We start from the raw sequence: 24853 nt of genomic DNA on the forward strand, positions 1-24853 counted from the left end.
TAGACAGCTTTTATGTAGAGAAAGAACAGACCTCATATCCTAAAGTTCCTAAAGACAAATCAACTCCAGATGAAGCCCCAAAGGGAAATATGAGCTGGTCCCCAGGCTTTCTTGGAAGATTGCGTAAAGAATCTTAAAAGAGAAGAAAATGGGGAAAGGAAATGAGATCTTTGCAAGAAGGGGTGGGAAAAGCATATAACTCCCTACAAAGTAGATTTGATGAAATGGGAAAAGCATATCATGCCTTACAAAATAGATATAAAAAAGTTACCAATTCATTAAAAAAAAAAATGTGAAATGGAAAAAAAAGATGCAATGAACAAAACAATTCGATTGGCCAAATGCAAAAGGAGGTAAGAAAGGTAACTGAAGAAAATAATACACTAAAAATTAGAATTGAACTAATAGAAGTGAATGACTCAATAAGACTTCAAGAATCAGTTAAACAAAAAGCAAAGTTGCAGGATACAAAATAAATCCACATAAATCATCAGTATTTTTATATTACCAACAAAGTCCAACAGCAAGAAAGGAAAATTGCATTAAAGGGAAATTGCATTTAAAATAGACTCCAAAAATTTTTATATTATTGACAGTTATCTGCCAATGCAAAGTCAGAAACTATGAACACAACTACAAAACACTTTCCATACAAATAAAATCAGATTTCATCAATTGAAAAATATCAAATGCTCATGGGTAGGCTGAGCAAATATAATAAAAAATGACAGTACTACCTAAATTAATCTGCTTATTCCAGTCAAACTCCTAAGAAATTATTTTACAGATCTAGAAAAAATAACAAAGTTCCTCTGGAAGAATAAAAGGTTAAGAATTTCAAGGGAATTAATGTAAAAAAAAAATTACTATATTATAAAGCAGCGGTCACTAAAACAATTTGGTATTGGCTAAGAAATAGACTAGTCGATCAGTGGAATTGGTTAGGTTTCCAAGACAAAATAGTCAATAACTATAGCAATCTAGTGTTTGATAAATACAAAGCCAGCTTTTGGAATAAGAATTCACTATTTGATAAAAACTGCTGGGAAAATTGGAAACTAGTATGGCAGAAATTAGGAATGGATCCATATCTAACACCCTATTCCAAGATAAGGTCAAAATGGGTTCATGATCTAGACATAAAGAATATTATAAATAAATTAGAAGAACATAGGATAGTTTACTTCTCAGATTTGTGGAGAAGAAAGGAATTTGTGACCAAAGAAGAACTAGAGATCATTACTGATCACAAAATAGATAATTTCGATTATATTAAGTTTAAAATTTTTTGTACAAACAAAACTGATGCAGACAAGATTAGAAGGGAAACAATAAACTGGAAAAACATTTTTACATTCAAAGGATCTGATAAAGGCCTCATTTCCTTTTTTTTTTTTAATTTTTTTTTTTTTTTAACTAAAGCTTTTTATTTACAAAGCATATGCATGGGTAATTTTTCCTATATTGACCCTTGCAAAAAAACCTTTTGTTCCAAAATTTCCTCTCCTTCCTCCTTCCCCTGTCAGGTAATCTAATACATAGTTAAATATGTTGAAATACATATTAGACCAATATATGTATACATATTTATACAGTTATCTTGCTGCAAGGAAAATCAGATCAAGAAGGAAGAAAAAGAAAAACTGAAAAAAAAAAACAAACCCAAAATGCAAGCAAATAATAACAGAGTGAGAATGCTGTGTTGTGGTCCATACTCTGTTCTCACAGTTCTCTGAGTATAAGTGGCTCTGTTCATCAGTGCATAAGTGGAATTGGTTTGAATCCTCTCATTGTTGAAGAGAGCCACGGCCATCATTGTATAGTCGTCTTGTTGCCATGTACAATGATCTCCTGATTCTGCTCACTTCCTTCAGCATCAGTTCATGTAGGTCTCTCCAGACCTCCCTGAAATCATCCTCCTGGTTGTTTATATTCCATAACATTCATATACCATAACTTATTCAACCATTCTCCAATTGATGAGCATCCACTCAGTCTTCAGTTTCTTGCCACTAGGAAAACATTTTTGCACATGTGGGTTCCTTTCCCTTCTTTAAGATATCTTTGGGATATAAGCCCAGTAGTAACGCTGCTGGATCAAAGGGTATGCACAGTTTGATAACTTTTCAAGCAAAGGTCCAAATTGCTCTCCATAATGGCTGGATTCTTTCACAACTCCACCAACAATGTATCAGTGTCCCAGTTTTCCCACATCCCCTCCAACATTCATCATTATTTGTTCCTGTCATCTTAGCCAATCTGATAGGTGTGTAGTGGTATCTCAGAGTTGTCTTAATTTGCATTTCTCTGATCAGTAGTGATGTGGAACATCTTTTCACATGGCTACAAATAGTTGCAATTTTTTCGTTTGAAAATTTTCTGTTCATATCCTTTGACCATTTATCAATTAGAGAATGGCTTGAACTATTTTTCATTTCTAAAATATATAGAGAATTGACTCAAATTTATAAACATGGGCAACTATAGCTACAGAGGACAAATCTACTGTTGCCACGGCATGTATATAATTAATAAAGAGAATTCTGAGGAAAATCACTAAAAAGATATCATGACATGTTTCCTTAAGGTAATATACAGGTAGACATTTTAATAAAAGTTCTCATCCTTTCCTATTGGCCTGGATGAGTCATTGTTGGCTTTGGCCAGTAACAGTTTCCAAGACCATATTGGAAAATAGAAGACTGCATTTCTTGTAGGATCATTTAATTTTATTTTTCCTCTGACAGAATAGGAAAGGTTTGCGGATACAAAAGCGTGATGTTTTTAAAAGCAAAAAACTGAGAAGTTAAATTTCTAGAATGAAAGTTTTGGGATAAGTAGAGTCCTTCCTTTCTCTCCTGTGCTACATTCTGCTACCACCAGCTACAAGTGTTTTTCTCCCTTCACACCTTCTTGCCTCCTCACACTGTGAGCCAGATGAGATGTTGCTGAGCACATTGGTAAACAAATCAGCTCAGTCAGAACAAGAGTCACTGATTCAAATGAGCCAGAGTGATGGTACACGTCACTTATTCATCCTGCACAGAATGCTCTTTGACAGCTGCTCAATTCTGAACGAAATAAACTGTCTTGTTGGCCCCTAGTTTGGAGCGAATGAAAGCATAGTCTTTAATTAGAGCCAAAAGCACCAGCCTAGACAGAGTTAGTGCCATGGACCTGATTGGACTTGACAAGAGACCTACTTACTCTCTGTTTATAGAAAAGTAAATGTCGACTTCCTTTGTTCCCAGTGTTTACATGTGTATTTGTGTGTCTGTATGTTTTTGTCTGTCTGTAAACTCCCATGGTTTCAACTCTCATACCCATGCAGATGATTACCAGAGTTATACAAAGTATCTCAAAAGCCTTAGGTCAGTTTTTAACCTTAGTAGTAATGTTTTAATGTATTAAAACTTCACTTTTGGGACACACATCCCATATAGCAAACTCAAATGTTTTTTCCAAGTTCCAGGCCCTCATCACTTTGTAGACATTTCACATTGGATGTCCCATGAGTACAGTCAAATTCTCTGTGTCCAAGACAGAAACCATTAACTTTCCCAAAACTACCATCTTCTCAGGTTCCCTAAGGGTACTACCACCTTCGCAGTGCTTTTTAGACTTCATTTTGGTCACCGTTTAAACACTAATAAGAGAAAAAGAGAATCCTATTGATGACAAGTGTCGGTCTCTGGTATCTATCTAATCTGCTCTGAGCACTAAATGTCAGCATAGAGGAGGTCCTTCCCCCTATTTGTATGTACTCTGGTAGAAAGCATTCTTTTGTCAGAGGTCTTGCACCAAGTGTATCCTCTGGTTTCAGCAAACATTTGGGGACATTTACAGTGGGTTCTTCTGAAACAGTCATTTAGAACTCTCCAAGTGAGAGGTGATGTTTATTCAGAAACGGAGCACCTGATTCCAGTAGGTTGACTTGATTAAAAATTCCTTTTTTTTTAATCATACAAATAATTTCCAGACTTGGAAATAGATGTCCTTGCCTTTGCTATGTAGAACCCTAGAAAGTGCCACCTCTCCCAAGAGGCTTCCCCTGATCCCACTTCTCTGCTTCCCCAAGTGATTAGTTCTGTTTTACTTTCAAAATTACCTGGATTAATTTGTGTCTAGGTCATAGTCACCTCAGTAGAGTATAAGCTCCTTGATGGCAGGAATTGGTTTTAGTTTGGTTGGGTTTTTTTTTGTTTGTTTGTTTGTTTGTTTGTTTTGTTTGTTTGTTTGTTTGTTTTTTCCTCCCAGCTGCTTGGAATGATGGTGTTTAATCATTCTTATCAGTCAATTTTTAATTAAATTCTTTTTGTTACTATGTTTTTGTCCCACCCTTAGTGATGCTTTTGCTGATCCACCCTGTGCTTTTGATTTGTTTTTCCAGTAGAGATGATAAATCTGTATTAAGCTATTACTTTCCCCTCTCATAACTCAGCATTGCTGATTATCAAATTAAGGGTGGTGGTTAGAGCACCAGCCACTCAGATCTGGAGGACCTGAATTCAAATCTGCCCTCAAACACTTAACATGTCCAACTGTGTGACCCTGGGCAAGTCACTTAACCCCAATTGCCTCAGGGAGAAGAAAAAAAAAAAAAGGATATTGCATCAATGGGGAAACAGCCCCATGGCCCCATTTTTATTACCAGCCTTTGATAAATGGAGGGGCTAAGTTTCACAGATATTTTAATTATTAATGAACATGGCACCGACAGTAGAAATTGAGACCAATTTAAACAGGACTGAAAAACCAACCAAATTCAGTAGTTCTCTTGTAGCTATACAACTTATCAACTGAATCCCTGTTTGAGCATTTGTTTGCACCTAGCAAGGAAGACTTTTTCTGATTTCTTCTTATAATTAAGGACCATTCTTAACCTGCAGTCATCACTTCTTTGTTCTTCCTGAAGTATGTTTGTTTTTCTTATCTGACTGTACCACTTACCTTTATCTTTTTGAAGTTACACCCTTCCTGTGTTTATGCTTTTTTCCTTTTAGAGGACTGGGGTAGAAAAAATGAAGGAAAGGTTTATGAGAATGTTTGTTTGAAGTCTTGAGCTACTTATATCAAGATGCTGGGACACTTGGCATTTCTCCATGACCAAGCTTTGCATTAAGAAATCTCCACTCACTAAGAATCAGAGGTTCAAAGTAAATAGAGATAGCAGAGTGACTAGAAAATTTAGAACCAAGTTCAATTATTTAGTTTAATTCATTACTTAGAACCAAGTTCAATTATTTGGTTTAATTCATTGGCAATTGTTTTTATTTTGAGGATGAAGGAAGTTTTTTGGAAAAGTTAGATTCTGGAACTGTTCTTGCTGCTCTTTCTTTTTTTTCTTTTCTTTTTATTAATTTTTATAATTATAACATTTTCTTTGACAGTACATATGCATAAGTAATTTTTTTTTTTTAACAACATTATCCCTTGTACTCCCTTCTGTTTCAAGTTTTTCCCCTCCTTCCCTCCACCCCCTCCCCTAGATGGCAGGCATTCCCATACATATTAAATATCTTATAGTATATCCTAGGTACAATATATATGTGCAGAACCGAATTTTGTTGTTGTTGCTGTTGCAAAGGAAGAATTGTATTTGGAAGGTAAAAATAATCTGGGAAGAGAAACAAAACAAAACAAAAAAAAAGCCAATGCTCACAGTTTATACTCATTTCCCAGTATTCCTTTTCTGGATGTGCTGTTCCTTTTTCAAACTCCAAATCATCCCTTTCTCCTAAAGCCCTTTTAGTCAAAATGCTTTAAAAAGACCCAGTTTTTTTGTAGTGTTGGCAGAGGGGAATTAAACACAAGTATACAAGACTGGTAGCTAATAATGGTTTTAGCCTGTGGTTTGGGAATGATGAAATTTAGACCTTATTAAATATAGTATCTTTCTCCCATTTGTTTATATTTTCTTAAGTATCATACATAAGTGAAAAAATGTTTTATGTAATATATTCATAACCCTCCCCTCACAGAGTGATTTTAAGAAATTAGATTATATTTGTAAAGTGCTTTGCAAACCTTAAAAGTATTATATAAATGTTAGCTATTATTATTCGTATGTTTCTGGGGTACCTTGGTTTTATCTCTTTGTTTACATTTAAAACCTTTTAGATAAGGTGATGGATGTTATTTTTAAAGGTCAGCTCTATTTGCTTTTTCAGTGTTTGTAAGAGATGCATTCGAAAGATGGATCACCACTGTCCCTGGGTAAATAACTGTGTGGGAGAGAATAACCAGAAGTACTTCGTACTGTTTACAGTAAGTTTGCTTTATAAATTTTGTTCCTCATCCCTCCCTAATGCAGTAATTTCAGAAAGGCTCAGTCATCTTCTAAATGATTGAGTAGTCATAATGAACCACTGATAACAATTCTAAATACTGTAATTGGGACCATGGCCAGTCAAAGATAACTATTTAGACATTACATAAAGATCTTTATTTCTGTCTCCCTGGAAATAGATTGTCCTGATCTAATAAGTGATGTGATCTAAAGAATTTCATTTCGGTCATTTAAAGTAGCTTGAAGTTTTTTAAGACCTTTCCAACCCATTCTTAAAACAATAGACCATGACAGTGAATGGTCTCTAATAGCCAGGAATCATGTGCCAAGATCAGTCCTGGTTTGAATCTAAACTCTGTGTACCCAGGGCCACAAAATCAGAACTCTCTGTAACATGACAGAAGAAAGAGACTGGAGAAACCACTCCCTGGCCAGTCACAGGCTTCCTTGTTAGCCCTATGGCTAGATGCCCACATCTTGATCAAGATTTACCCGATAGAACTATGCCCTGGCCAGACTTGCCTTTTAGAAAGATTTTCTCCTCCTCCTCCTCTACCTCCTTCTCCTCCGCATCTTCCCTGACCCAGCCCACTATTCTCTAGGATATTCATATATCTGAAAGTATTTAAACTAGCTTTTTTCAGTTTGGAAGTTGCATTTTTTTCCCCATGTTTTTGTTGCAGATGTATATAGCACTCATTTCCCTGCATGCCCTCATCATGGTGGGATTTCATTTCCTGTATTGCTTTGAAGAAGACTGGACAGGTGAGTATTCAATGAATGTTTTCTTTCCTCAAACAGAGGTTAAAAACAGACTTTGAAGATTTGGTCTTGATCTGAGGTTACTTAATTTTATTGGATTCCATGCATATCATAGGAACAAACTGATCTTTAAAAGATAAAACAATCTACTCGGCTTTTACAATCTTACTGCAAAGTAAAGTCATGAATTGAGATGAAAATTTTTAGAAAGTACCTAGGGAAAATGCAGGAGTACTACTACATCAGCAGCAGGTTAGTGCTGAACCAAAAAGTTTACTTGAGAGGAGGAAGAGAAGTGTTTAGAAACCTAGAGAACAAAAAGCATTTGCTTTTAAAAACAAGGTGAAGTAAGCAATGCAAGGCAGTTTATTCTCTGATCTAGTTTCACTTGAACTGTACACAGTTCATCAACTATATGCATAAATCTTAATTTTCTAATAGGAAGATGGCTTTTTTCCCTAATGAAGAATACTCATAACTTTGTTCATATGTTAAAAATGAAGAAAACACATTTGTAAAAATACGATGTTTAAGAGCAGATACTGTGGTACCACCTCAAAAAAGCTTCAGAACCCTATAGATTTTGAAAGAGAAACAGCATCTACCTAAACAAAGCGACACTTTTTAAGCAGGACTTGTCATACTCAAAATATGTGAAAAAAACAAAACATTAGAAATAAGGGCCTCTTTAAAAACACCGACTGTCACTGCATATGCAGGAATTAGCAAGTAATTTTGGGGGAATCACTTTTTTTCATAAAGCATCTTAAGTTCACCAGAATTTTTGTAGGATCAGAAAGTAACCATTTTTGTTGTGCGTTCATTCCCTCATTTTTCCCTTGTTCATGTCTTCCAGTTATTTTGTTCTTAGATGTTTCATTTCTACTTCTGTGTGTCATAATGTCACTAAAAGGAGAGGCATTATCATTTACTCTCAGAGACCCCAAACTTTTGACTTAAGGATATGGATAGATTGAGGAGCAGGTCAGAGATTGCTACATACTGTGTTTAAGAATATTTCTCCTGGGTACCTAACACTCCAGGGCAGCACAGGCCAAGATCATTGGTCAGGCAGCAAGTACTCATCAGCTGCATGGACCACTGTATCAGGAGCTTGAAATTCATATTAAAGAGTGGACTTGATCTCTGCCTTCCAAAGGGGCTTACAAACTGACAGATAGACAAGACAGAGAAAATGAATATAAATAAGTGTTCCTAGAAGAAGGCAGATACCCATATGGAGACACTACCCAGAGTTTACATCTGATTCTGCACTGTGTTGATTTCACTGATGTTAAAATTAGTTAAACAGCACATATCAACTGGGGAGAAAGGCAAGATACCCGAAAAATGTCCTAGAGATGGAGAAACTGTACCAAAATCTGCTGGAATAAAGGCTTTGTTCACCTGAGAAGTGGGGATGGAAGTGTAGACACCAGCATAGATAAGGAAGGGTATGAAGTTGGATAAAAAAGGTCTAAGACGCAGAAAGAGGATACTCCTCCCTGCAGGGCCCACCTCTCAGACTTGGAGGAAGCTCACAGAAACTCAGAGTTTTGTAAAAGTGGAACCTTGATTTCATGTAAGAACAGCCCTCTTGAGTTTTCAGTGAGGAAACAAGCCCAGGGGAGGGGAGGGCCCATGTTACCCGTCAGGTTCTTCCTGCTCTTTCTATAGCACCAGGTGGCCTCTCCTTGAGGGCTGACTCCACCAGGAGCAGTTGCTTTGGAACTACCTCTGTGATCTTCCCAAGAGACAGGCTTTCTACCTCAGAGGGGTCATTTTCTTGTCTTCCTGCCAGTCCCTTTGCTCCTGCCATGGTGGTGATGCATTATGTGAGAGAACAAAGGTGGTGGAGCTCTGACTGCCCCCGTGAGGGTGGGGGGTGAGCGAGCCTGTGGCACATGCAAGGGTGGCCCCGTGGGGGTGATCCCGGGCTCAGACTTAAGGCCTTCCACATCTCTGTTTTATAGAATGCAGCTCATTCGCCCCTCCCACCACGGTGATTCTCCTCATCCTGCTCTGTTTTGAAGCCCTCCTTTTTCTCATCTTCACATCGGTGATGTTCGGGACCCAGGTACACTCCATCTGCACTGATGAAACGGTGAGTGCCCCCACCCCACCTGGTGTATACGGGTCCTTGGAGGACAGACCAGGGCCCTGAGGTAAAGCAAGGCTGGGGAGAAATACTGGCTTTTGTGTTCACATTATGCGGCTTTACATCTGAATCACTTTCACTGAGACAACATGAAGGGTGCTTTAGCAGTAATTTCCTCCATCTGAGATCAAGGTTTGTCATTTGAAATCTAATTGAAGTGTTCTTTTTCCAGGAGGAAAGTGTCCCTTCTTGCACTTTGGGTAGCATTCTGATTTCACAGTTAACTCCAGTTCTTGGAGCAGAGGAGAGGGAACGTGTGAAAACACAAGAGCTACAATTCTTTCTTCTGTAAAACCGACGGAGAACAGGAAGACTGGTCTGGCACTGGGCATGTTTCCTCTCTTTACTGTGCCAGGAGACAGGGCTACAGCTCTCAGATTGGGACCATCAGTCCCGAGGGGAGTGGAGCTGGGAGCGGTGCAGGTGGGGGAAGGTCTGCAGGAAGAGAGCCTGGAGCTTCCCCAGACCTGACCTCAGCCATTCCTTGGCAACCTCTTTTGCAGTTAGAATTATCATAATCCTTGCCATACCTGCCCCCAGCGGAGGCAGAATGACCTGGATTAGTTTGACCATCAAGAAAGCATGCCATCCCTCCTAAGTGCTTCAGCACTTGTAGGAGCCAGTCATGTTGTGGCGCACATGGGCCTGAGCTCCGTTTCATACAGTGTCCCCAAAGTCTTAGTTCAACATGCTAATGAATTTTAAGCTTCTGTAGCTTTCAACAGCACCAAGACTTTGGGCATATCCTGTTTATCTTGTGTGTTTACACACACACACACATACACACACACACACACACACACACACACACTCTTATTTGAGCACTGGTGCTGTGCAAATCACTCTTGGAGGCTCTGTGATGAGGGAGAAGGGGAGGCTACTATTTCTGCTTTGAATGAGTTTACAATCCCATTTATAACATCCTCGATGTGAGGAAGTAGAAAGCTTGTGACTTTTCAGATTAGTCATCTACAGCAATCTGAGAAAGAGGGCATGGAGAAACAGAATTTTTCTCTTATCTCAAGGAAAATTTTTCTCATCTTTCTTTAGGCCAGTTTCTCTTCCTGATTCTTACCAATATTATTACTCCCTAGAGAGTCTATATCTAGGGCCTCCATGTTACAGAGCACCAAACACTTGTTGCTAATTCCTTCCAAGAAAGAAGGAAATTATATTTGAACAAAAGGCAGTGTAGCCAGGGTTCCTTTTATTCAAGTCTTGATCCTTCAGGACTGCAAATTGTCAGAGTTGGGGTCTCCCGAGGTGAAGTTATTACAGGTTTTTGGGACTTGCTCCTTTCTCTGCCCCTCAGAGTTGGCCCTAGCTGTTGTGGCTTCTAGAAGGTGAAGGAGAGTCCAGTAGCTACCATGTCCAGTAATGTGGGGCTTGCTGGCTCCCTTTCCTTCCTAGCGGCAGCAGTTGACAGAAAGCAGGGGCTGGGCACATTCCCAGAGCCTCCTTTCTTCTTGGGGACCCTCAAAACATTCCTTGGTCCTAGGTAACCATGGTAATATGCCTCAGGTAACCATGTGGTTTATCTTAAATTGTGAAAAGGGGAGTTCTGACAACAGCTCTAGACCCTTATTTCATTTTACTTCTGTAAAAAAATGCTAAAGTTGTTTCTACTGTGACTGGGCTGATTGGTCTGATGGCTTGAAAAGATCTGTGCTATTACTTTTAACATTTACTAATTTAGTGTCTTCCCTTTCCTGTTGATCATTTCCCTCTATCCTCATTTAAAGTTCTCTTAACTTTTTCCCAGTTATTCGTGTATCTCTTGCTCCTCATGCCACTCATATTTTCACTCACTGTGAGGACTCTTGAGGAAGCTAACCACATTCAAAATCCTATCTAACTTTTTTTTGTCTGCAAACTGGTCATGGTTTCTTCAAACAACTCTTCTCTGAAATTGGGCCCAAATGAATTATCATTACATTTTTCATGATGTCAGGTCCATGCTGGCTCTTAGGCCAGGCTCAGCTTAGAAGAAGCTAGTTCGTAACAAAAAGACAGCCGGAAGTCTAAGTAATCAGAAATTGGTTGTGATTATTAAAGTCTGCTACTTTTGTTGGGTTTTTCCCTTCTTTTAAAAAAAAAAAATGCTTATAGATGTGTGTTTCCTCCATCCCCTCAAAAAAAAAAAAAAAAGAAAAGAAAAGAAAGTTAAGTATGATTTTGTCATATTTTTCTTGCATATTTTTTTCCAATTTTAAAGAAGAAAAAAGAAAAGGGAAGTATTTTCTAGATTAAAAAAAACTTTTATTTCATTTGCCATAAGGCAATGGACATTTCCCTCCCCCAAAACAAAACCATCGTGATGAAAGTGCTTGACTGAAAGTGTGATTGTTCTTGTTTTCAGGGAATAGAACAATTGAAAAAGGAAGAGAGAAGATGGGCCAAAAAAACAAAATGGATGAACATGAAAGCAGTATTTGGCCATCCGTTCTCTATAGCGTGGCTTAGCCCATTTGCTACACCAGACCAGGGGAAAGCAGACCCGTACCAGTATGTGGTCTGAAGAATCCTTGACCAGCAGATCCACTAAAACACAAACCACATTACAGCACTACCGTTCAATAAATTTTACATGAATGTTTAAACCGAAAAAGCAAAACAAAAACTTTTTTTTAACATCAAGTAAAATGGCGAGCATTGCAGAGAAAAAAAATCCCCTTCTGCTGATGAGCTCCGTTTTCTCAGGCTGTCCAGGCGGCTTCTGGTGGTTGGAGCTCTTCCTCCTCTTCTTTTTTTCAAATCCTTTTAAATTAACTTTCCTGGCCTTTGGTTTCTTCTCTGCTTTCTGTTTGGCATAACTAACGTGAAAGGGGCGCGATTTCCAGTGATTGTGCCCACCTCTACTAATCGCGTGAGCCGTGACTTTGGTGGTCCCTGCAGAGCGAGCAGAATGCCATCTGCCTCCCGGCACCTCTGGGGACCATCGCGGGGAGGAGAGCCATCTTGGGGCAGCAGTGGGGCTCCTGGGACCTTACCCGAAGATGGACACTCCATAACTGAGCTGGGAAATACTGAGGATCAGGGAATGGAGCTGCCCAGAAGGGCCCTCGGGCCGCTGGCTTCATAGGACTTGGGATTAGCTTTAAAACAAGGCCCAGGGGCCTCTGTTCCTTGCTCCTGATAAAGGAAAATCGGTTCTGTCTAAGCTGCCTTGTTGGTGGGGGGGAGGGGGGAGGGAAGTGTGAAGGTATGGGGTAAACAGCAGTAAAGTCTGTTTCCACCAAATCAAGAAATTGTGCCCTCTGTTAGTTGATAGAATGACTTGGATGGACGATTTTTCCTCAGTGCAAAATGCCTTATACTAAAAGAAGAATGAGAAATGCAACTTTAGAAGAGCAGTTCAAGCCATTGTTTCCTTGGTGAGATGCCAGTTAAACAGTGTTAGTGATAGGAGATGTGGAGGCGGCAGAGACCTTGGTATCAGAACACTGGCCCTGCAGTAGACTGGCACACACACATCCTCCCAAGAATAAATCATTTTCAGGGATTAGCACTTACAAACCCATTGAGCAAATCATCCTCTGATAGCTACACACAGTAATAAATCCACATGCACACGTAGGTCGGAAGCAGTCAGGTTGGCAATGTTAGGGAATCAAAACCCTACAATCTAGATGTGGGCAGAACGGGTGGCACTCTGGTCTGAGGCAGGAGAAAGAAAGGCGCGTGTCCTACACACAGAACAAAAGAGGGACCCCGACCGGTGTGACTAAGGGGACCGGGGCTTTACGGGGGAGCAGGAATCCTTGAATGAACTGGCGGCAGGTGGAAGGACACTTTGAATGCTGGATGTCTGGATCCTTATCAGTTGATTTTTTAAAATCTATTTTTAGCTTTCATTTTGAGAGTATGAGAGAATGAGATGTTACGCATCAGTCCAAATCTGGGTGTGGAGAAAGTCAATAATCTGTGCCACTTTTCAGAAAGTAATGTGAATGTGCCACATCTTTTTGATTCTGTCAATGCTTCCATATGGAAAACACATGCAATAAAATTTTTCCAAAACTTGTTTTCTGATTTAGCTTTGTGACCTGTTGTAATATAAGGAGAAAATAAGCGAATTCTCTTTGCAATTGATGTGAATATTTTTTTCTTTTTTTGTCTAAAAATGTTTTTTGGTAGGTCCTTTTTAACCAATGTTCTAAAACTCCTCCTCTGGGGGGGGAAAAAAAAAGAGATTCTAATTGCCTCAGCCCAGTGGGTGAGTAGATGTCTTGAGGACCAAAAGCTAAATTTCTTTGGTTTCTCTGGACTAAATTCACTGAGTGAATTTCAGTCCTTTAGCCTCTGTTACTATAGGAATGCAGTCAAGATGATACTTCACAGTTATAGTAGCTGAGTTCTTCGGAAAAGGGGGGAATGCCTTTTGCATGTGACCTTGATTAGAAGCAAGTTAGAAGAAAAAGCCACTGCAAACAAATTTTTGCCTTCTTCTAGTATCGCTTTGTAGAGACCTTAGCTCTTTGGTTGTGACCATTCAGATTGAAACGAATCATTTCCTTCCTGTTTGACTAACTCAGCCAGTACTTTGCCCAAGACAATTTCCTTTCCCTGCCTTACTTTCTCTACTTATTTATGCAACAAACAATACTTTCACAGTGCCCTGGGAAGAATGGGACTGATTTTCTTAGCAATTGTTTCTCCTTTTATATATTAGGTAGTTTACCTCTCTAATAACACTGATTGATTTTTTTTCCTGGAATTTTAAAATTAAGCAGTTTTAAATCTTCATAGGCATCTAAAAGTGGCTCAACCCCAACTTTCATTGGCCTTTTGGTAGCTCTTAGTTTAGCTGCCTTTACCAATAACAATCCCATCCCCTCTTCCTCTCCTCTCATTATCCCCTTCCTATTCATCTCCCTTTTGAATTGGACAGTAAGACAAAACATAGATCAGTGTTTAAATGTCCTTGAAATAGAAGCAGCTTTCACCATTTAAAGGGTATCTCTGTTCCTTTGAACTAGGTTATGTTTCTTTAGTCTTTTCAGATTTTACCTGAGAGTCTGAGAAGAGCAGTAAAATATTTTAGCATGTACAAAATTTCCTGTGCCCTAAAAGCATAGGAAGCTTTTTCTGTGATCAATAATTTCTCATGCATATGATAACATTTGCCAAAAGAAGCACATTGTAGGGTTACAAATCGTAGTCAGCTTACAGTCTTCCTTATTGTAGCATTATTAAATTTGCTCTCAGTTTGATGAATGGAAATAGTTGTGGATGGGAAATCCGAAGAGCCGAATTCAGATCTGGGCTTTCCCACTCACTGATTGTCTTGCCCATCCCTGGCCTAGAGGGTTGGAAGGACCAGATGACCGCTCAGGTTCCTTCCTGCTCTAAAATCAGGTGAGCCCAAGTTCAAGGTGGATGGAGGCACCTTGAGGGAAGGTGCTATTGGAGGACAAAGGCATATGCCTGAAGTCCTTTGTCTTCCTTTCTCTGTATAGAGAACCCTGAAAAGGATCCCAGGCCCCCTTATCAGGGGAGCCCGAGGGCCAGGGTCCCTTTTGCCTCCTGCTCCGTTTTCTCCATAGAGTGAGCGAGCTGGAGGCCACAATGGCCGTGACCCCCTCACGGCTCAACATTCTGTGACTTCTCTCAGATTAACACATGCAAAATCAATGCAGCTTTGTTTGTGACTCTGTGTGCAGTGTCTGGGCCTGTCTGTATGTGGTCTTAATTGAGGCGCCCGGTGTAGCAGGTTCAGCTGTCTGCTGTGCCACTTTGGGCAAAACACCTACTGTCTCTGAGCCTCAGGCTCCTCATTACAAATGGGGATCTCAAGCTTGCACTACCTACCTCACAGGGTTGTTGTGAGGAAGGCGCCTTGCGCTATGTTCTTCCTCCTCCCCCACCCCTTCACCCAGCAGATTGTAAGCCCTTTGAGGGTGAGGACTGTGTCTTTTGTTCCCCTGTTTCCCCCAGAGCCTAGCACAGTGCCTTGCACAAAGTAAGCCCTTGTGTGGAATTGAATAACATCTTCTATTCATATTGTACTTTGTTTCTGAGGACCTTGCACCTACCAGCCAGCTTTGGGTCGTCCAGGCCAATGGGAAAGGGAAAGCAGGAGTTTTTGAGATCCACAAAGAATGTAAAAAAAATCTCAGTCCCATGAATCAGTACTTTTTTGTACCTGGAACAGGGCACTGTCCATGGCTACTTTACCTCACCCCTTCCCCACCCTCCAGTCTGTTTTACAAAAGATAAGTAGCTTTGACATAACCAAACTGATTTATTCATCTCCTCATTTTCCCTAATGTTTTCGGGCAAAGTCACTTACTAGCCAAAGGGCCGGCAGTGGAAGCAGGGGAGAAAGCTGAGGCTAAAGTAATCCTCCAAATGAATAATGGGTCTGAGTAATCTGGAATCAGTGGTATTGTATCATCCTGTATGTATCAATGATATAGTCGATTTTGTATTTCTGTTCATTGTATGTATGACTACTCTTTTTTTTTTTTTTTTTTTTTTTGGTTTTGGTTTTGAATATACTTAACAACCCCAGAGAATGATCTATATGAGAATGCCTTGTAGAAAATAAAGAATTCCCCATGAAGTGGGAGGATGCTCTTTGTTGGCTTTTGCCCTTTTCCTGGTGATTGAGTCTAATAGAAGCCTTCCTTTCCATCCGCTCAAGGAACTTGTTTCCCCTCGGTGCTCCGTTTTAACCCCTGCCTTCTGCCATTGTGTGAATGTTGGTAATCGGCCTCTGTCCAGAATAGAAAGGGGCTTTCTGTGGCCCCTTGGTGAGGCTGTGGGAAGCATCCTTACCCAAACACACCTGATGGAAACCAAAGAGAGGAATGAACAGGAGAAAAGAGCTAGACTTAGTTCATCCCAGGGTACCTTAGTCCACAGACCTCCTGGCCGGCTATGGATCGAGCAGTCCCAGAGCCCAGAGGTGGACACAAGGTTCTCCTGGACCCCGTGTCCTTGCGCCAGCCTGTTCTGGGTGGATTCACACAGACATCAATTCACTTTTCCCCCTTAATGGCCCCAAGCCTTCTCTACCAAACCGTCTGGGAGTTGTGTTTAAGGCCTTTCTGTCTCTGACTCCATGCTCTCGTGTGGTACGCCGCCAGGCTTAAGGGTTTTGAAGCCATCCAGGCCTGGGGACCCTCTGGATGATCTGGATTGTTTTCTCCTCGTTCTGACTTCTGGCACGTGGTTATAGAGGAGAATGGTGGGAGGGAGGAGTGTCGGCATCTGCCTGATGTATTTTATAACATTTTTGTGAGGATGAGAGAGCTAGTGGGTGTGAGATTACTTCAGAAAGTGAAAAAGAGCCACCAGTAATTCACAGCTTCTCGAAAGATAAGCCATAGTAAGTGTCTGTGGGTGTTAAGCCAAACGCGGGGGCAATTTGGCACAGTGGGGAGAGAGCTAGCTTCGGAGCAGGGAAGTCTGGGGTTCGAGGAAGCAGGGTAGCATGGAGGGAAAAGCCCCGACTGGGATAAAAGGACCCGGGTACAAATCCCGCCTCACATGCCGTGTATGACTTTGGGCAGCCCGCATCACTTCTGCTTCAGTTTCCCCAACTAACATGAGGACGTTTGACTGAGTGGCCCCCAGGTTCTTCCATCTTCAGGTCCACGGTTCTGTTAGTGCCTCTTCTACCAAATGCTGGCGTTGTGACCCTAGACAAGTGCCCCAGGCAGCTCCCAAGTGGATGAGCAGATGCCCACCAAGATTGGTGAAGGGAGCTGACTCACTGGGAGTTCTCACACAGTGAAATCAGAAGCGAGCCCCGCTCCTCCACAGGTGGATGTAAAAGCTGTAGGATACTGTGGGAAACATACTAAAGTTAAACCCGGCTAATGTCTGGCAAGCCCTGGACAGGAGTTACCTCACTGGTCCTTGTGGCACCCCTGAGAGGGAGGGGCTCCCCCTCATTCCATCTCAGGTTTCTCAACCCACCCCTCGAGTCTGAGTCAGCTCTGAGATTTCATGACTTGTGAGGGAATGGAAGGCATAATTTCTCCTGAGTTTTTACCATCAGCTGCACAATGGGTGGGCACCAGGATCCCAGAGAAGGGCTTTTCAGACCCTGGGACCCATGGGAATCCTTATTAGCAAATGACTGCATTCAAGAAAAGTGTCAGCATTTCCCTCAGTGAACCCTCTGAGTTCCTGGCCATTGCCTTGGAGAGTAAAAAACACAAAAGTAGGGGCCTTGGATAAGGGCACAAAAGGACCAGACCCATGCCGCCCCTGGACACTCACATCAAGATCTAAAAACCCACATTTCAGGCGCAGGGCGAAGAGAGCTTCCCGGGGAAGGGGATCCAAGAGAACTGTCCCAGTGGCGGAAGGGGAAGAGGAAGAGGAAATCCTCAATTCTAATCCTCCCTAGCTTTCTCTTTGACCTTGGGCCAGTCACGGCTCCACTCTGCCCATTTCCTCATCTGTAAAGTGAAAAGCTTGGAGAGCAGGAGCTGTGAGAATGTGTTCCCCTGGACCACCCCCTTGGGGTGGAGGGGCCCCATGGGTCCCATGGTGGCCTGACCAGCTAAGATAGAAGCACACCTGGCCGGGGGGGGGGGGGGGGTCCTTCACCAGGCAGCCCAAGCCAGGGACTCGGCCCCGAGGTGGAGCTGGAGCTGCCCTTGGAACAAATCCCTTCCCTTCCCTGGGCCTCAGCTTCTGCACAGCTTAAGCAAGGATGACACTGTGACCTCTGAGGTATCCCTCTGGTTCTAACACCCCAAGACCCAGGGAGACTGCTGGATCCCGATTGAGGAAGGCCTGTGGGCAAACCAGTGATCCAGGCTGGTCATTTAAGTCTCACCTCCCAGGGTTGTGAGGATCCAGTGAGGTAGGAGTTGTCAGTCAGGCTGAAGAAATGCTTGTTGGTTCCCTCCTTCCTTCTAGTACCTCCCAGGGGAACGGCGAACCTCCTATGAGAGGGCCTTTGCACACCACCGAGTGCCTGGTACACAGTAGATGCCATCTAAGTGGTTCTTCCCTTCCCTTTCTCCCATTCCTTGGCTTTCTGATCAGCGTCAAGGAGGGATGGGCACGGGGGCTGGTGATGGGGGTGGGGCCCTTGGAAGGAGGGCTAAAGGAGCCCTCCCCCCATGGTCCCCAGCCTCGGGCTTAACTCCTTGCCACTTCTTCCCAATGCTCTCTTGGTCAATGGCCTGACTGATGAGTGATGGTCCCAGGAGCAGGTGAGTGGATGGGGGCAGGCAGCATGGCTGAGGATCAGTCTTTAGTGGAGTCTTGCTTCTCCCCTGCTGGGGTGCTTTCTAAGCCCTTCCCCCATTGCTGGGTTTCCCCCTTGTTCCACTTCCTTGCCACGGTTCTGGGTTGGCAGTGCACATGATGGAGGGAGAGGGGGTTTCCAGCTGGACCTCCTGTGAGTGGGACAGACCTGCCACCTTCTTCTCTGCCCCAGCTGATGGTTTGGCCCATTCAGCAGCTGGCTTAATTTGTTCATCTGAGCCTCTGGATCCACTAAGCTGCCATCTCACCTCCTGGTCAGTCAGACTGCCTTCAGAGCTGAGTGAGCCGGCGGGCAGTCCCGTGGCTGTCTCCCGTGTTCCTGCTTCCTTGGGCGTGCCAGAGGGGGGAATGTTCCTTGCTGCTCGGAGGGGGGAGGCTGAGTCCGAGTGGTGGGAGAATTGGGGGTGGAGGGCGGGACAGGGGCATGATGGCCTTGCTCCTCCGCCTGCTACCTTCATCTTCCATCCTGGCTTGTTTTGGACAGCAGAGGCCAGCCCAGTCACTTCCTCGTCGTGCAACCCTGGCCAAATCCGTCTCCTCATCTGTGAAATGGGGGTTGGGCTGTGATATTCTTGTATTCTCTGGAAGCTCCTTAAGAGCCCCTGCTAGTCCACGTTTGCCTTGGTACCCCCATCACTTAGCCCATAGTAAGCACTTCAGAAATGCATGCTGCCAGACCGGAGGGTTCTCTGAGCACTGAGCCCTCGCTCCCCCTGCATGGCACGTCCCCTTTGCCCCCCTCCCAGGGCTCCTCCTGTGCAGTGTGGGAGAGGGCCGTGAGCAGGGACTCGGGCCCAGCGCCGCCCTGGGCCCTTCCTTGTTGATGTCACAGCTTTCTCCCTTTTTCTCTCTCTCCCTCCTTCCTTCTCTCCCTTTTTTACTCCAGGGCATCGAGCGACTCAAGAATGAAAACCCAACTTGGGAGAAGATCGGCAGCTGGGAAGGGATGGAAGCAGCTTTTGGGGGCAGTTTCTCCCTAAATTGGTTCAACCCTTTTAAGAGTGTGGAAAGCAAGCCAGACCTTTATCGTACAACAACGGTGTCAGGGACAGCCTCTGGAGGTGGAAGCGCGGAAGGGTGCGCCGAAAGGTGCGCCGAAGACCGAGCGGCGGATGGGTCTGAGGAAGTGAAAGCATGAGTGACCCTGAAAGGCTGCTGCCCCGGGGACACCGTTTCTAGAAAGAAAACCCAGAGCTGGAAAGAAAAGACTTCTGCTTAAGAGATTTCCCCCAAAAGCTCCTGTTCCTTTTAGCCTGTTCCTCCTCCCCTTCTTACTCCTGAGAGGAGAAGGAGGCAGCCTTTCTCTGCGGTTCTCAGAATGTGGCCTCGCACTTGGAGCCTGGTGGTTCCCTGTGTGGCCGGACACCAAGCTTTGTTCTGGCCCCTGTTCTCAGCTTCTCGTCACCAAAGGCTGATTCCTTCTACCTCTGCTTCTCCTGGGAATCCTCCCTTCTGGCGGCCAGAACGGGCCCTGCTCATGGGCCCTTGGAAGTGGAGCTCACCCTGATCAGGAGGGAGCCCTGCATGATGGGGGAGAAGCCTGGAATGGAAGCAAGGGACGAGGACGGGGAGGGAGGGAGGGAATTGTGCTGCTGGGCTCAGAGCCCGATCGTGGGACCCTACCTTTCACATCCCTGATTTCTGGAGGCTGACACAAAGATTGGTTGGTCCAGAACAGCTAGAAGTCAGGGACTCCCCAGAGAGGGGGCACTTCAGGGAACACCCCCTACTGCAGGGGTAGAGGGGGCAGGGCAGGCCCAGGTGGTTTCCTGTCCTGCTATCACGTACAGCTGCCTGGCTTCCTCTTACCTTAGACCCAAAGAAGGCCACATACGCAAGGATCTCAGCCACTACAGAAAGGCGCTTCCACGGTTGGCTACGGTTTTAGGCCTGGCCATTGACTGGCCGAAAGTGCAATAGATTACTGGCGGGTTGTACCACTGAGGTGACATGTTTGCGTCCCTGTCTCGGTGGCAGGACTAATTTTAAAAAGGACTCGTGATGAGTTCCACATGTACAGTACTAAGGAGATTAATATATGCATATGTGCACTGGGAGATGTGGCTCATGCTGGGAACATGGCACAGAAAATCAGCCCACTTAGAGGTGATTTTCACTAATTACTCAGCAGAGTCCATCTAGCACCAAAAAAAGAGTTCATGTCCAATATAACCAGGTGCCTTTATCAAGATGAGCAATTTGAAGATTATATTACCTTGTAAAATAATGAGCAAATGTGTGTGTTTGTGTAAAATCCGTTGAAGGTCAAGGGCGGTTTTTAAGCCATCAGTGGCCTAAATGTATTTGTTCATCCTCTCTGCTATTGGGTCTTCTCTCAGAGGTCTTTGCTTTAAATCTCCCTTGTAGGGAAAATTTATCAATTCCCCTAGGCTAATAGGGCCACCAGCAGATTTAAAAAGAAAAGAAAAGAAAAAATCTGTCTCCAAAGAAGGGCCCTAGTTAAAGTAGTAAAGAGACTTTTCTTTCCAAGAAACATGTTCCTACCTGAAGGTGACAGATTATGCTTTTGATGTGTTCCCTTATTCTAATCAGAGAGGTGTCCAGCTACTGCTTGAGTACAAAAGAAAGCATTGAATTTTCCTTCCCTGTGCCTTGTGGGTCATACAGTGTATACACACACACACACACACACACACACACACACACACACACTCACTATCACTTATATATTTTAATATCTGGCCACATCATCTAGTCAGGTGTGGTCTTGACAACTGGAATGACTTGTAAAAACACACCTTCTACAGGCTCACCTCCTGGGGAAGTTAGGCAGAAATTCTCTGGCTTTCTAGTCAGTCCCTCTCCTCCCCAACTTCCAGAATGGTTGAGGGTCTTTCTGCCCATGTTCCCACCAAATCCCTTGGCGTGAACCAGCTCATCCTCCTTTTGCTAGATGTCATTGAGAAACATAACTCTTCCCCCTACTCCAACTCCTGTGACTTAACCCTTCCCTTTTGCTGACTAAGGCTGCTGCTGGGCTTCAGTCCTGTTTTTCTGGTCCCCTTTTAGATAAAATCAGCTGAAAATTAACTCCACCCAGATTTGTCTCAACTAGCTTCAGACTTGCCCACTCTTAACTATCCCAATACAAGGCATGGTTGCCCCACTTTTAACAAGACCAGACTTTTTGGCGTGTGGATGTGAGGCATCCTTAAGAAATCTGAGATTTTCATGGATGGGGAGAGAAAGGATAGCAAAACAGCAGCTTTGTCGGAAGCCTTACGTGTCACAGGAAGGGTGATAAGTAAAGTGGGAGTTGCAGTCTCTATTGCTATTAACCATGACTAGCTCGTGCTCTTACTGATGTGATTAGTGCATTTGGGAAATGAATAACCTGGTAGGTTGAGCTTATTAGCAACTCCTACCATAAATGCACAGAATACAGAATCCCAGAAGGCCGCTTCCTCCTTTGATCCTTGAAGGTTTTTCTGGGTCAGCAATTTGTTTTTCTCTGGTAGCAGCTTTATTATTTATGAAATGAAAACATCCTGAGCCCGAGATGGATCTTTGGGCCAGTTGCACTGAATTCTGTGTCCTTTGGTGGTTGAGAGTCCAGTGTTATTGTCTGCCTGTCATTGCCTCAGAAGGAACTGTTCTCTGAGAGTGCAGACCACAGTATTGTCCTCCCATTCAACCAAGGGGCAGCTCAGAACTTAGCGTCCAGGGAGTTCTGTACCGAAGAGCCAGCCAGTCTCTGTGGAAGTCTTGTGACTCTTCACCCTTGGTGTATGTGTGATAGAGAATGTAGCATTGGGGACTGAGTTAAGAGAATTAGAAGGACGAAGCTAAAAGTCTGAGTTCCAGAGTTTGTTCTAGAGGCCAAGCTAGAATACTCAGCCCAAAAATAAAAAAAATGGGCAATCCACTCATCAGAGCTGCCTTAACCTATGTGTTCTACCTCTGCCCAGCAAAGGGTTCACACCAAAGGGAAAAGATTTTCTTTGGACCTAAAGCAGGGTCTTGGGGCTTACCCTTGTGATGGCCTCTCGGGGCCTTCACTGTCTTAAACTGCCCATAGTAAGAGCTGAACAATTCTCAAACCCCTTGTTCAGAGACCAGAAGCAGTGGCACCTGGCCTGGGGCACGGATACCAGGGGGCCTTCCTTTGTAACTGATGAATTGTCCCTTCTGGCTCCCCATGCTCAGGCAGTGTGCAAAGGTGTCACGTCTGCGGTGAGTTGAACCAAAGCGGTTTGGACAGAGCAGCCCACCCTGGGACTGGGTTCTTTGGATGCGAGGGAAAACTCAGTCTTCCCCAATTTGCAAAAATTCTTACAGCCAAGGAAATCATGAGTTGTACTGTTAGGGAGTGCTGGGCTCAAGTATTCGCCTTAGCTTGGAGTTTGGGCCTCCAAACTGGCATCCAGGGCCATTTTCTCTTTATTGAGGAGGAAGAAGAGAGCTCTCCTGCATGTTGTGCTCTCTCTCAGCCTCCTAGCAGGGTCTCTGCCACCTTCCGAGGGTCCTTCTGGCTGGGGGTGGCGAGCGGGAGTTTCAGGACTGGAAAATGACGGTTATTTTATGCGCCTCCAGAGGCCACAGTTGCTACTCCACAGACCCAGCTTCCAAATGTCTTCTTGTGCTCTTGGTATTTGTAATAATGTTTGGTGCCTTGGAGAATTTCTTACTAAAACTTGTCATTTCTCTCACTATTGTCTCAGCTGTGTTATTTAATGCCAGCAGGGCTAGAACCACCCTCCTTAGTTAGTAGAATCTAGACTTTTTCTAGGACGGATCTGTGCCTTGTGTAACCAGACCTAGCAAGAGCTAGGAACCGCTAAGGGGGAGGAGGGAGCTGGTGGGGCTGGAGGGTGGCTGCAGGTGGGAAGGGTGGGCAAATTATGGACACAACTGGCCTTGGTCCACTCAGTGGGCATTTCTTGAGTATCCTCTGTACTCTCAGCAGGTCTGATTCGGGCCTGGTGAGGGAGTCAGACAAATGTAACACATGACTCCTGCCCTCCAGAGCTGAGCATCCTCATAAAGGAAACAAACAAAAAAACATATATAAGCAACTAAACGAATAATGGGGATGCTACAGAAAATGAATTGCCTGCGATTGAGGTAGTAGGGGAGGAATATAAATCTTCTGTTGTTTTTGAGTTTTTGCATTTTAAATTCCAGGCTTCCTCCCCACCCCACAGTAAGAAAGCTACTGTGTGTGTCCCTACTTTGTGTACTTTGGTTTGTCAGTTCTTTCTCTGGCTAGACAGCATCTTCCCTCCTAGGTCCTTTGTGGCTGATTTGGTTATTTACAATACTCAATAAATTTATCGTTCAAAGTCATTCTTTACACAATATCGCTGTCACTGTGTACAAGTAGTCTCTTAGTTGTGCTCACTCTTCGTTATCTCATGCAGGTGGGTAAATCCTTTGGGGGAAGAGTGCAAATAGGATCACCGACCAGGTGCCTTAATGTCAGGCTCTAGGATCCTCATTCCCCCGCCCTCTAGCTTGTGGGGGAACCCAGTTAGAGTATTATGTCCTGTTTGGGTCAGACTTTAGAAAGGAGGTTTGAGCTGTCCCAAGAGGAACCTGCACAGATCCACAAATTGCTTCTGGGAGGTTTGGATAAAGCCTGGAAAATGGGTACTCTTCTTGTAAGAAGACAAAGGGTTCAAATTAATTAACATTTTTGAGGGGTTAAACAATTTTAATGAAAATAAAGAGCTTTGTTCATTTGCAAAATGAGGTTTGGGGATAAAATGATCAGAGATCACAAGGTGGAAGGGACCTCAGAGTTACAGATAAGAAAGCTTGAGACTTGGGGGAGGTGAGAGTAAAGTGACTTGTCTAAGATCGCACAGATATCACAGCAGGACCACAACTACTACAGCTGCTTCTTCCTATTTGGAGAGCTGAACAAGGTAGAATGAACTTAAAGCAAGAGAGTTAGTGCTAAGTAGGTGCTTAATAACTTCCCTGAATCCGGTTGTTAGACAGCACTTCCTTGATGATCAGCAAAAATCTATACTAGAGCAGGATCCTAAGAACTGATTTTGGGATCCCCCCCCATCATGAGATCCCTGTTTTAGAACAGCCAGTCGCTGCCTCTGTGTCTCAGTCCGCATTATTGGAGAGTGATCTTGTCTTGAGGACTTTTTCCCATGACATTCCTAGATTCAAAACAATCAGGTTGCTCCTTGGCTAACGGGACTGCCCCACTCTAGACAAGCTATTGGTAGGAAGTCCCACTTACTCCAGGGATGACCCACCTACTTTAAGGAACAGAGATCTTCAAGCCCCTGACCTGAGAGTTTTATGTTAATTTTAGTCCTTTCTTAGAAAGAAGCGAACAACAGCAAAGACAAACCCCAACCCATAAATTGGCCATACGTCCCCCAATATTGAAAAGAACTGAGTCATCATCAGAGAACTGGTCCAAACGT

General features: G+C 43.5%; 1 protein-coding gene across 4 annotated transcripts in view; it reads left to right on the top strand.

Moving 5' to 3' along the window:
• The window catches only part of ZDHHC3 (zDHHC palmitoyltransferase 3), a 64201-nt gene extending 43531 nt beyond the window's left edge, over positions 1 to 20670 (top strand). For 2 of the 4 annotated variants that reach the window (XM_074271644.1, XM_074271646.1), the window contains exons 4-7: positions 6171 to 6267; positions 6973 to 7054; positions 9025 to 9155; positions 11569 to 13242. In XM_074271644.1, coding sequence (XP_074127745.1) covers positions 6171 to 6267; positions 6973 to 7054; positions 9025 to 9155; positions 11569 to 11727 — 469 coding nt within the window. In that variant the 3' untranslated portion in view covers positions 11728 to 13242. Of the gene's footprint in view, positions 1 to 6170; positions 6268 to 6972; positions 7055 to 9024; positions 9156 to 11568; positions 13243 to 19329 lie in introns of those variants that run through there. The other 2 variants (XM_074271645.1, XM_074271643.1) reach the window with 2 other exon arrangements.
• Positions 20671 to 24853: the final 4183 nt, after the last annotated feature.

Source organism: Sminthopsis crassicaudata, chromosome 5 (assembly GCF_048593235.1).
Source record: "Sminthopsis crassicaudata isolate SCR6 chromosome 5, ASM4859323v1, whole genome shotgun sequence".
Lineage (NCBI taxonomy): Eukaryota > Metazoa > Chordata > Mammalia > Dasyuromorphia > Dasyuridae > Sminthopsis > Sminthopsis crassicaudata.